This window comes from Galeopterus variegatus, unplaced genomic scaffold (assembly GCF_000696425.1).
Source record: "Galeopterus variegatus unplaced genomic scaffold, G_variegatus-3.0.2 Scaffold373, whole genome shotgun sequence".
NCBI classification, from domain to species: Eukaryota; Metazoa; Chordata; class Mammalia; order Dermoptera; family Cynocephalidae; genus Galeopterus; species Galeopterus variegatus.
Genome location: NW_007726484.1, coordinates 112,209 through 125,628, shown reverse-complemented (window position 1 = coordinate 125,628; position 13,420 = coordinate 112,209). Strand labels below are relative to the sequence as shown.

The 13,420-nt window shown below is 36.8% G+C and overlaps 1 protein-coding gene across 5 annotated transcripts in view; it reads left to right on the top strand.

Annotated features, from left to right (window-relative positions):
- CAPRIN2 (caprin family member 2) overlaps positions 1 to 13,420 on the top strand; it is a 47,698-nt gene that overhangs the window by 25,340 nt on the left and 8,938 nt on the right. For 4 of the 5 annotated variants that reach the window (XM_008568087.1, XM_008568086.1, XM_008568085.1 and 1 more), the window contains 6 exons: positions 837 to 1,511; positions 4,443 to 4,565; positions 5,909 to 5,990; positions 7,571 to 7,626; positions 10,952 to 11,056; positions 12,439 to 12,585. In XM_008568087.1, coding sequence (XP_008566309.1) covers positions 837 to 1,511; positions 4,443 to 4,565; positions 5,909 to 5,990; positions 7,571 to 7,626; positions 10,952 to 11,056; positions 12,439 to 12,585 — 1,188 coding nt within the window. The remainder of the gene's footprint in view (positions 1 to 836; positions 1,512 to 4,442; positions 4,566 to 5,908; positions 5,991 to 7,570; positions 7,627 to 10,951; positions 11,057 to 12,438; positions 12,586 to 13,420) is intronic. The other variant, XM_008568088.1, reaches the window with a different exon arrangement.

Sequence of the window (13,420 nt, the reverse complement as noted above, 5' to 3'; positions counted from 1 at the left end):
CAGCCTTGTCTCTTGTCCTCATATGTAAAGTGGGAATAATGATAATGCCTACCTGATGAAGTTATTGTGTCATGTGATTGAAGAAGTTAACCTAAATTCTAAATTACTCAGAATTTGGCCTGGAACACAACTGCTCAAGTGTTAGCTGTTGTTATTTTTGACTCTTGTGTTAGAATTTAAAAGATGTACAGGATTTTGCTTTAAAATTCACTCAAATTGGTAGCAAAAGGAGGGTGTTTGTTCTTTTTCTGAAGTGACATCAAAATTCATGGAAGCTAAAAAGAATGCAAGAAGCAAAAACACAGTATATTTGATATACAAGGGTACTTCAAAAATTCATGAAAAGATTTTTATTATCTTTCAATTCTATTTTTCCACGCACTTTTTGAAGTAACCTTATTAAGAGACATAAAGAAAAGGCTGGTAATTCAGGAACCATAAAGCCTAAGATTAAATAGTATAACTTTGTGTAATTGAACTCTGCCTTAACTTTTAAGGGAGTAAAGTGGGTAGAAGGGTCCTAAAGTGGGCAAAGGCCTTGGTAAAAGAGCCTGTATCAAGCAAACGTGGCACCACAATGTGCAATTCTTGCCAGTCTTAAGTTTAGTCAAGTAGAAATTGCTACTTTTGAAGAATCAAAGTTTGTATTTCTGTTAATTGAAAGAAAAGGGTTGGACAAAGAAGTAGGACAGTCTTTTCAAGTAGGATAAGGACAGAAGTTTCTTGTTAGCACAATGGCTCAGATCAATGGACATAGGAATATTAATAGAGTTGAATGTTCCCTTTAAGGTCTTCTGAGAATTTTGTGATTTATGCACATTATTTCTCTGGTCTAGTTTCTTAACAGACGTTATATGACAGAAGTAGATTATTCAAGCAAACAAGACGAAGAGCAATCTTGGGGAGTAGATTATGCTAAAAAACCAAATCTCCCCAAATGTTGGGATATGCTTACTGAACCAGATGGTCAGGAGAAGAAACAGGAATCCTTCAAGTCCTGGGAGTCTCCTGTTAAACACCAGGAGGTATCAAAGCCTGCAGTTTCCTTAGAACAGAGGAAACAAATTCCAAAACTCAGGTCTACTCTGCCAGAAGAGCAGAAGAAGCAGGAGGTCTCCAAACTCAAGCTAACTCCTAGCCAGTGGAAGCAAGAAACTCCTAAATCTAAAGCAGGATACATTCAAGAGGAACAGAAAAAACAGGAAACACCAAAGCCTTGGCCAGTTCAGCTGCAGAAAGAACAGGATCCAAAGAAGCAAACTCCAAAGTCTTGGACACCTTCTATGCAGAGTGAACAGAATATCACCAAGTCATGGAACAGTCCCATGTGTGAAGAACAGGACTCAGAACAGCCAGAGACTCCAAAATCCTGGGAAAACAATGTTGAGAGTAAAAAACACTGTTTAACACCACAATCACAGATGTCTACAAAGTCCTGGGGAGGTGCTACAACAAGCCTCATACCAAATGACCAGCTCCTGCCCAGGAAGTTTAATACGGAACCCAAAGATGTGAGTTTATTTGTATCAGTCTGCTTCTGTCAATATAGTTATAAATAAGGAGTCATAATAATGATGACTTTTTAATTCTCTTTAAAATGACAACAACAACAAAACCCATGTTAAATTAACACATTTCATTCAACTCTTTAATGTGTAGATTTATTGTTTGCCCTAGGAAATTGGAAGTTAACCTAGTCTATTGTTGAGTCTAACCTGAGGTGAAATGTGCACAATTATAAAATGTTAAGTTTTAATGCTAAAATTTTAATAACATAATGACATCAAAATGATGGATGGTTCAGACAAGGTCGTAATGTGAACAAGTGAATAATGTAAATGCTTGTCACAGGATGGGTGATGTGTTACATTTCACTTGGTGTCTTCTGCCTGTCACATGATTGACTTTTTTGGACAGAATTTATATTTTTTTATATTCTCTTGCTTCTTTTTGACTCATGTGTAGTCACTCAGATTAGTCTGTACTCTTATGAAGAAGGTACAGGGTGATTGCAGATATTTTAGTAGTTGGGGAAGGATTTGAATTTATTCTGTATTTCCATTTCAAAATGAGAATTTTACAGAGTTAGGAAACTGTAGGCATTAAATATTTTGTAGTTAAGTTTAGGAGTATGAGATTTAGTTCAAAAATAAGGTCTCATTCTGTTAATGACAACCTATTTCAGTAAGATAAGGCTCATACCTTGGATACAATCCTGTTAGTGTTACCTTTTATTAAATTATAAATTACTTAATTACCACTCTTCATAATGCAAATGTATAAACTTGTTTGCTAAGAAATGTGGACTTATCGTTCCAGTGTTCTCTGTCTCTATTTAGCAGTAGTCTTCCATGCACTTCTGTGCCATTTTAGCCAAAGGCTTTCTGATCAATCTTTGGTCCTCTTAACAGTGTGAAAACATTTTGCTAGGGGAAAGCAAAGCATTGCATTTTATAAATAAATTACTCCTAGCTCAGTTCTACCTTATGGGAAGAGAATTTTAGAGTTGTCTTCTTTTGTTCTTCTTTCTCCCTGTATCCTTCAAGTGCTAGTTAATATTTATTTTAGCTTCTTCCCGACCCTACAGAAGATCAGTAGCCTTACTTCATTAACCAAATATCACACAACAGTAGTTGTAATATGATAACTATTTGGACTAAGTTTGTAATATCTCAATAATAAGTGTTTTTTTTTTTTTTGTCTTTTGTCTGTTTTTTCCGTGTCCGGCAACGGATCGCAACCCTCAGTGTTGCCCCCGTACCGGACCAGGGACCGGCAACGGGATTGCAAACCTCGGTGTTGCTCCCACGCCTCGCTCAGCCAGTGAGCGGGAGCCGGTCTGTATGTGGGATCCGAACCCTCGGGCGGCAGCGCTGCCATTAAACATGTAAAAAGCTTAAAATACTGAAGAATTGTTAGTGATATACATCATTGTTAATTTCCAACCAGACTGTGATAACATATTCTATGCTTGGTATTCTTTTTTTTCCGGCAACGGATCGCAACCCTCGGTGTTGCGCCCGCACCTCGCTCAGCCAGTGAGCGGCCGGTCTGTATGTGGGATCCGAACCCTGGGCGGGAGCGCCGCTGCGCTCCCAAGCGGCGCACTGTAGCAATGCGCCACTGGGCCGGCCCTATGCTTGGTATTCTGTTTGGTGCCATTGTGTGTAGAAAATTATAAGACATTCATTGCCTTCAGGGAGTGTATATGCCACTTGTAGAAGATTGTCAACTTGTGTTAAATTAATAGTTAAATGCTAACTTTTGTGATACAGTGTTTAATTAAATTGTGTGATAGAGACTCTTACAGAATTTCAGAATAGTATAATATTTCTGATGGCTGAAGTAGTCAAAAAACAACTTGGTTTAAAATTCCACTAGGGATAGCAATGCTGAACCTTTACCATACCAGAATATTGATATCATGCTATTTGCTAAATAGGATTTAAAATCAGGGATACTTAGTTGGAAAGGTCAAAACGCATATTTAATTTGCTTTAATGACACAGACAGCATTATGTTGAAGTTGTAGGATTTTTCTGTAACTGAGAAGACACTTCTATGTATAATACAATATTTGTCTCCCTATATCTTGCAATCTCAGCTGTCTAGAACATGACTAAGTACAGTCAAGGGCAAAATAGAATTCCAAGTCAAAAGACTAGATAAAGCTAGAAGACCCTAGAAGACCCCCTTATGTATTCACTTAAGGTTTACTATCTCTTATCTAGTACTTTGACAAGCTTAGCTGTGTGACTTCTCAGTGAATTAGAAGGTGTAGAAGAGGAGCGTGTGGAGACAGGCATACTGACTGCTGTTGGAGTAACTGTAAAATTGTTCTAATTCAGGATGTGTAGCAATTTTAAGCAATTTAGCCTGAGGGCTAACCACTTTATAAATTATAAACATCAATAGCCCCCAAGAGTGTAATTACTTTATAACAAAATATAATAGTGTATTTCCTCAATTTTAGGATATGTGTATGTACATATATGTATTTACATCCTAATATTTCTGAAATCAGATACATCTTAAAAATGGGATGTATATTTAATGCAATAGTAGTAATTTTTGCCCTGGAAAAAAATCATTGTCTCATAGTCAGTGGAATCTTATAGAGGACATATGGTAACTGATATCTGTAGTGGAAGCACTCTTAATGAGGAGATTCTGTTATTCTGGGTCTTCCTTTTAAAAATAGAATGCTTTATGTTTTAGACGGATTTCCATTAAAGTTGTTCTGAAGAGGGAAGTACTGTTTAAAATTTGCATAAATTATTTAGAAAATGTGTTTATGTGGAAATTCTTTACTTGAGATAAATCTGATAAATGAGCATTGCTGTTTGTTTTGATTTCGTTAAGATGTGGTGATAAACTAAGTTTCCTGGATTAGGATATCGAATTTGAATTTCACTTTTATACATTATGGGTTTATTTTGTAGGTGCCTAAGCCTATGCATCAGCCTGTAGTTTCTTCCTCTACCCTTTCAAAGGATCCAGTATCGAGGAAAGAAAAACTGCAGGACTTAATGACCCAGATTCAAGGAACTTGTAACTTTATGCAAGTATGAGTCATTTAAAAAAAAATCTTAAATGATATACATGGGGCTACTAACTTCTGATCTGATGCTTTACTGTGAAATTGTTGTTAAGAGGATAGATTATGTTGTCCAAAATGAGTGCAAATCCTGGCTGTGCTGCCTCCTAGCTCTGAAGGTTTAGGCAAATTATTTGATTCTGTCTCAGTTCTTTTTTTGAAAAATGAGGATAATAATTCCTACTTCCTAAGTTTGTTGTGAATAAAAAAATGAATTAAACATGTAAAAAGCTTAAAATACTGAAGAATTGTTAGTGATATACATCATTGTTAATTTCCAACCAGACTGTGATAACATATTCTATGCTTGGTATTCTTTTTTTTCCGGCAACGGATCGCAACCCTCGGTGTTGCGCCCGCACCTCGCTCAGCCAGTGAGCGGCCGGTCTGTATGTGGGATCCGAACCCTGGGCGGGAGCGCCGCTGCGCTCCCAAGCGGCGCACTGTAGCAATGCGCCACTGGGCCGGCCCTATGCTTGGTATTCTGTTTGGTGCCATTGTGTGTAGAAAATTATAAGACATTCATTGCCTTCAGGGAGTGTATATGCCACTTGTAGAAGATTGTCAACTTGTGTTAAATTAATAGTTAAATGCTAACTTTTGTGATACAGTGTTTAATTAAATTGCGTGATAGAGACTCTTACAGAATTTCAGAATAGTATAATATTTCTGATGGCTGAAGTAGTCAAAAGGTTTTGAATTTTGGATTTACGCTTGGGTTTAAATTCCAGTTCTACCACCTACCACGTATATAATCTATAGCAAGTTATGTAATGTCCAACTCTCTACTTATTTGCAAAATGAAGGAATTGTCTACTCCTTCTGTGCGTAGCTTAAGTATGCAAAATGTTGGAAACTTTTCTGAGAGAACCAAGATAGGCAGATAGGAGAGAATGGTTTCTCATCATGAAAGTGTATAATAGCATGAGCTAGTAAGTGGCTGAGATAAAATAGAAACTCATTGGTTGGGTAAAATAAAGCTGAAGGTTCAGACTAGACTGCATAAGTGCTTATGTTTAAGACTTGAGGTTGGGAGTTTCTTTTCCAACTTAGGCCTTGGGATAATTATTTTAGCTTTAACACTTGACACAACATTAAAGTCTGGCAGTTACTTTCGATTTTATTTTTAACTCTTTATTTCTTCTATAAAGACTAAATTTTTAACAGTTTGAGATAGTTATTAGCTAGATAACTATAGCTTTAGCAAGATAACTACAGTTAAGAAACTGTGAGCAACATCATGAATAATTTGATAGTAATGGCTTTTAAGTAATCTTTGTTCCTACTCATTATTTAAAATCTTGTCTTTAGGAGTCTGTTCTGGATTTTGACAAACCTTCAAGTGCAATTCCATCCTCACAGCCGCCTTCAGCTGCTCCAAGTAGCCCAGTAGGTATGTAATCATTCTAAAGACTGGGGAAAAACAGCTTTAGATCTGTTGTTTTCTTTCTTTCTTTTTTTTTTCTTTGAATTAAAAATAATTTTATAGCAGTTTTAGTTTTACAGAGAAATTGAGCAGAAAGTAGATAGTTCCCATGCCCTTCTCCCACCCACATGTACAGTTTCTCCTATTATTGACATGTGATGGTAGTGTGGTACATTTGTTAAAATTGTGAATCAATATTATTATTATTAACAATTTCATATTAGGGCTACCTCTTTGTATTGTACAGTTCTATGGGTTTTGCCTAATGTGTAATGTCATGTACTAACCATTACAGTATCACGCAGAATAGTTTGCTGCCCTAAAAATCTTCTGTGCTCCACCTATTCATCCCTCGCTCCCTTATCCACTGAAATCTATCTGGCAACCTTTTTTTTTTTTTTCTTCATTATCTTAAGCATTTATCATTTCTTTAAAAATATGGAAGTCTTCATGAATTTGCATATCATCCTTACGCAGGGGCCATGCTAATCCTCTCTGTATTCCAATTTTTAGTGTATGTGCTGCTAAAGCAAAAGCTAACAATTGTTTCTTTTACAAATGATTTTACTCTAGATATCTTAAGGGTTAAAGTAACTATGTCTGTGTGTTAATTCTAAGGGTATCCATCTGTTATCAGAGTTGTATGTGGGTAAATTTCCATTAGGACATTAGTGTACTTAACCAGCCTATTTGCATTCTTTGGAGAAAGTCTCCACTTGGGTGAATAGAAATGCCTAGTAGCTGTTGTTACAGTTTTTTATGTTCTTGGAGTGAGTTTTGACTAGAACTTGACAGCTTTGGACTCTCACTCTAGCGCTGTCTTTTGGATCCTAACTATGAGTGAGATTACCTTAGGGATGTGTAGAACAGTTATTAACATAGTAAATAATGATGGAGCGTAGATTTGAATCTGGTCTGATACTTCAAAGCTTGGGCTTTTTGCTTCACACTAGTTTCTCTCAGGCAAGGAGTGAAAAAAACCACTAGTCCAGCTGTAGTGAGCAGTATACACCAGCTGGAAGATTGGTGCAGTAATTCTTGGGTTAAGTAAGGAGAATAAATAGAGAGTAATTAACAAAAGTGATGGACATTAACAAGAAAGAAAACCAAGTAATTGAAAAGATATTAGTATACATAATCAGAGAGAGAGAGAGGAAAAAAACTTAGACAGTTGACCCAGCTAAGACTTACTTTGAAATTTGTGAAACTTGAGTATATCAGTTATTTACTATTCTTCATAGCTCAGGTTTCATCTTCCAGATTAGTATTACCATTTATTTTTAAAAGTCATAATTTTTTTGGGGGGGAGCCTTGAAATGATGCATCTGTCGATTTAACCTGTGTATCACAGATGGACCTAGTATTTCCTATACGTCTAACAACCTTCTCTGACTCTTTTTAAAGCTCTAATAGTGCACTGTGGACTTGACACCTAGTCCTTCCAGCTAATGCTTTTTTTGTAAAGCGTAAACTTTAGTTACCTCTCAGTTGATATGCATAAACTCTCCCTGCCCCCAGTAATTTACTGTTTACTTCACTCTCTGCAGTACCTACAGAACAAAATCTGTCCAGTCAAAGTGATTTTCTTCAAGAGCCGTTAAAGGTAACTTCTCCAAATTAATCTTTCATTTATTCTTCTTTACTATTCAGGGAAGAACATCTTGCTTTGGGGAAGAGTAATCAGACCTAATTCTAATGTACCTAACTAAATTATTAAAAGTGTCCTAAGGATATCTAATTTTTTAGATTAAGTATAGCTGGTCCTAAAAAGATTCCCTGATGGCTATGCTGAAAATGTCTATTATATTAGAGGAAGCTAACTGACTTTAGTAAGGGAAGACCAGGCCTGAGGAATTCAGAGGTATTTTGTCTGAGAATATTACTTTCCTATTGAGCTATATAAATCACTTAGTATTTACTATCAGCATAGTAAAGGGTCTGAAGAAACTAATTTTGTTTAACCTATGGTTAGCCAGTCCCCCCCCCCAACATAATAATTAACATTTTGAGAAACTAATTTTCACAGAATACAGATACAAAGGACCAGATCATTGAGATATCTAAACTCTACATTGCATTTCCATCAATAGTAAGCCCAAGGTTCACTTGTTTTCTGGTATACCTTAAAAGAAAATTTCTCAGTGTCCATCTGAAGACCTTACAGCAATTTTCTTGGCAGTAGCTGCTTTGGCAGTAAGAGAAATATTTTGACCAGTAGGTTCAACAGTTGTAACCTTGCCTTCTAAAAACTTCTGAGTAAATACCATTTATTTACAATGGTTTATATATAGTTTGATGAGGTGTGGCTCAATTTTCAAACTGTATTTGTTGAGCAGTTTATATCAGTGGGATTTTGCCTTACCTTCCTCCGTTCTACTCACCGCTTTAATAAAAGCAGTTCTGTTTTTCTGTTTTATCTGTTCTAGCTGTTAGGGTTGTACATAAGGCTTTCAGTTGACAAGTTAAATTGTTTTGGGAAGCCACTGGTTTAGCATAGTGGTTCTCAGGTGCAGGCTTGTGGGATGGCTGTGTCAGAATCCCCTGGTCACTTTAATAAAATATATTTTAAGGTATCACCTTAGACCTAATAGAGCTGAATTTCCAGGGGTGTTATCTAGGCATCTATATATATATATATATTTTTTTTTTCCTTTTTGTCTTTTTTCGTGACTGGCAACGGATCGCAACCCTCAGTGTTTAGAGCTGAATTTCCAGGGGTGTTATCTAGGCATCTATATATATATATATATATTTTTTTTTCCTTTTTGTCTTTTTTCGTGACTGGCAACGGATCGCAACCCTCAGTGTCGCACCCGTACCGGACCGGGACCGGCAATGGGATCGCAACCCTCGGTGTTGCGCCCGCACCTTGCTTAGCCAGTGAGTGGCCGGTCTGTATGTGGGATCTGAACCCTGGGCGGGAGCGCCGCTGCGCTCCCAAGCGACGCACTGTAGCAGTGTGCCACCAGGCTGGCCCCAAGGCATTTATATTTTTAATAAACTTTCTGAGTGAATCTGCATATCTGTTTTTTGAACCACTGGTCTGCCACTAGGCTGGCCCCAAGGCATTTATATTTTTAATAAACTTTCTGAGTGAATCTGCATATCTGTTTTTTGAACCACTGGTCTTTAACATAATGTTTAATCACCAGTACTGAAACTGCCTTCAGTTTGTCTACTTAAAGAGCATCATTTGGAAGCAAGAACTGTTGCAACTTCTAAATAAATGCTAATGTAAAGAAAGTGTCTTTATATGTTTTGTTAAATGAACCTTTTGACTAAAATTTAAGTCTTTTAAAGCTTAACTATCTAGTGGCCTATGCTGCCTTAACTCAGCATCTGTGAATCTTCCCTTAGCAATAGCGTTAGTTATGTCCCCACAACAACCAGTCCCACTTTTTTGGGGGCAGTTGTCTCATTTTAATGAGAGCCAGAAAAAAGGCCTGGTTTTAGAAACACAATAATCTCATAATAGTTCTAATATTTTGGTCAGATCTAAATTATGCCTCTTTATTTAGGTATATAAAATGTTCCAAAGGATTTAAAAAAAATTTTTCCCTAGAGATCTTTTAAAAACTTGATTCCTACTCTCCTTGAGAAGCAGCATATCATTATAGCCCCTCCTAGAAGGTCCCTGAACACAACTTCTTAGATGTTTGGTTACCACTCATTAGTTTCTTTTTTTTTTTTTTTTTGTCTTTTCCGTGACCGGTAAGGGGATCACAACCCTTGGTTTGGAGTCGCCCGCACCGTGCTCAGTGAGTGAGCGCACCGGCCAGTCCTATATAGGATCTGAACCCACGGCGGGAGTGTCGCTGCGCTCCCAGCACCGCACTCTCCCGAGTGCACCACGGGGCCGGCCCAACCACTCATTAGTTTCTAATTCACCTATTTTACTACTTGAGAACCACATAGAAGCATTTAGGTAAAAGGAGAAGATTCACTGACACTTTAGACCTTGCTATTAGTGGATTTTTATGGGTGTGTCTCTTTATAGTCTAATATCTATTGTGGCATAGAATTCTTTCCTAGGCACTCTTTTATGTTTCATTAAAAAAAATTTTTTTTGTTAATTTGGTAGTTGGGTCAGGAAATTAAGTGGTGTGATTATTTTATTGAAGCAGGTATTTGTGAAGCTAGATTTTTTTTTTAGGAAGTACATTCTAAGATGTTAGCGGGGAGAGGGGAAGGGGATTGGGGCTGGTCCACAGCTGGCCTGGTTATGGGCAGGGGTGGGCAGGGGTGAGGCCCCTGGACTCCTGTCTCAGGACCTCTAGCCACTCTTTTAGTTTTTTATTGGTTACAGTTGTCATGGCTTTAGTTCCTACTATGCTTTTTATGTAGTATTAGCTTTAACTTTTCGTTAGAATTTTGGTGTCATTTTGATTTATGTAGAGCTTTTCCTTCCTATTTATACTTCTACCTACCTCTTTAAGACACCGAAAGCACTTACTGTAAAAGTTTAGTTATTATGATCTCTGGCAGACTTGCACCCACAGTGTTAAATGTGGCCTGAACTCATCTTCAATGAATACTATTAAGTGTCAGATTGAAAATCTGGCCCCAGGTTTCCAGGACCAAGAATCTTGATAAGGTGGGGATTAGATGTGTAGTTTTGGTGAAGGCCTGGAAAGGTGGTGTAGAAGGCTGCTTGGGTTTGAATCTCAGCTCTGCCACTTAATTTTAGTGTGATCTTGGGTACATTCCTTAACCTTTCTTTGCCTTTGCCTGATTGTCAATAAAAGGAGATAGTAGTATCTACTTCACAGGATTATTGTTAGGCTTAACAGTATCAATATGTGTAAAGTGTTTGTTTAGAATAGTACCTGGCACTAGTAAGACTTAACATATTAGGAAGCTCAGAGCCCAAGAAATATAAAGTGAACAAAATGTGCCTTTTACAATATTTTATATCTTCCTGTGTTTAGGCTGCTTCTTCTCCAGTTACTTGTAGCTCAAATGCTTGCTTGGTTTCTACTGATCAGGCTTCTTCGGGATCTGAAACAGAGTTTATGACCTCAGAGACTCCTGAGGTAATAAAAGACTAATTGTCTTCATTTCTTTTCTGTCTTAAAGAATAGTAGAACCAGCTTATCTTATGACTTTACAAGCATGATCAGTTGAATGATGTAACATTTATACTTTACTAATGTATTGCTTTCTATAGATGTTATGGTCCTGGAACTTATACAGGTAACTTTATTGTGGCTTTGCCATATAAGTAAATGTAAGTAGTGCATATAAGTAAATTTAAATTACCTTATTTAATGCAATAAATATGTCAATTTTTAATAAAAAAGTGAAAAGTTTTAGGTAGGATTAGGTCAGGTTTCTCACTATATTTAAACTGAAGGAATCCTTAGAAAAATATTTTATTCATATAACTGAAGACTATTTATAGTGTTAATATTATCACTGACCTGAGTTGGAATGAGTTACGGTCTGTTTTTGGCTAATTTTGTCAAGAGAATTTTGACAGTATTATGTTTGTGCTAAGTTATAGTTTTTACTAAATTTGAGTAAATCCTTGAGATAGACATAGGATAGGATGAGTTTTGGGGGGTAATTTAGCAACTATTGGGTTTTATTTTTGGTGGTAACTCTTATGCAAGAATATGTAGGCAGAGGGGCTGGCCAGTTAGCTCAGTTGGTTAGAGCATGGTTTTGTAAGACCAAGGTCAAGGATTCAGGTCCCAGTACTGACCAGCTTCCAAAAACAAAAACAGAAACAAAAACACAAGAATATGTATTCATTATAAAATATAAGAAAACATAAATGATAGTTTTTATGGCACTTACTTGGTCTAAATTGAAATTACTTGGCTCCTCATTTTAAGAAGAGGAAGAAGTGATTGTTATGAAGTGACTCACAGCTGTCTGCTTTATAATCTCATTGGGATTGGTTTTTAGTATCTTTTTAAGCCTTTGAATTTATATTCTGTTATGTCAGGAGCTTGCTTGTCCCCTTAGATAAGGATTGTTTAAATTCGATCAGGGTTGATTTTCTTTTTCAGGCAGCTGATTTAAAATAGAGAAAAATTAACTCTTACTAAGCAACTAACCCAAGGTTTTTCTTAAGTCCAATTCTGTGATAAGTTTGGAATAATATTAGCTGGAAAATACCATTTTGGGGTTTAAAAAGGACTAGGTGCTCATAAAAAGTCCAGCCCCTCATCTGTTAGACTGATTATTAGTAAGACTCTTTCACTTAGTCAGCAAGCTGTGCAAAGCAAATACTAGTGTGCACCCTCAGCAGTTGAGATTTGAAATTGTAAGCAAAAGCTATTCTTTTGCATTCCTGTGTCCAAATGTCATCCTAAAGAACTTGCTGACTTACGCCGGTTTGGGGTTTAGTGTAAGTTAACTGCTTGTTACATGGCAGGTGACTGGCTGATGCTGCATTTCTCCTCCCCAGGCAGCAGTTCCCCCAAGCAAGCAACTGTCTTCACTAGCTTCTCCAAATCCTCCCATGTCAAAGGGCTCTGAACAGGGCTTCCAGTCACCTCCAGCAAGTAGTAATTCAGTAACCATTAACACAGCACCCTTTCAAGCCATGCAGACAGTGAGTATGAAACATGAATGATGATTGCAGTTCATTATTCCTGTTAAAAGCTATTGTTTTTCATACATCTATTATTGAGTACTATGTGTACAAATTTGCCTTTTATGTTACTCTTATTTGGGCTGGCAGATTTACATTTGTCCAGTGGAAATACTGTTTGTGGTAGAAGAGTATTAAATCCAAAGTCTCTAGAATTTTGAATGAGTTTTTATTGGAGTATTGTTTGGTCACTGAAAGTTAGTAGCAGGCAAAGCTGAAGACCCATATTAAACAAATGAAATATGTGAATGAGAAACGTAGTTTTCTAGCAACAGCTTAATAATACTAACCTTTGCTAATACCACACTATTGTTCCATAGCACCAGTAACCTGAAATACAGGACATACCTGGGTGTTCTATCATTGGTGAAACTTTTATTTGATTTCATTCTGATCTCATGCTGGTTCTTGGAGATTTGTTCAGATTTGTTTGGTGTTTTAAATTATGTATTCCTCTACAAATTGTAGTTTAAAACTTTTTAAAGGTAATATTATAGCTAGATTTGTATATTTATTCTCTAAACACAGACTAATATAAAGCAGTTCTTCAGAAAACAAAAGCAAACCTTAGCCAATAATTACCTTTCCTGATAGTGCTTAATGTCCCATCAAGACATTGGAGTGATGGTAGTGGGGTAGGGCTAGTCAGCAGCAATGGAAAGCAGGCACATAGCAATGGAAAGCTATGCAGGGAGATAGCTGATGAATTTAGACACCTGAGTTCATTCGCTTTATCACCTTGTGCTTGGTCAGTTAGAACAAAGTTTCCTTGCTTTCACTATTTACCTGTCAGTTC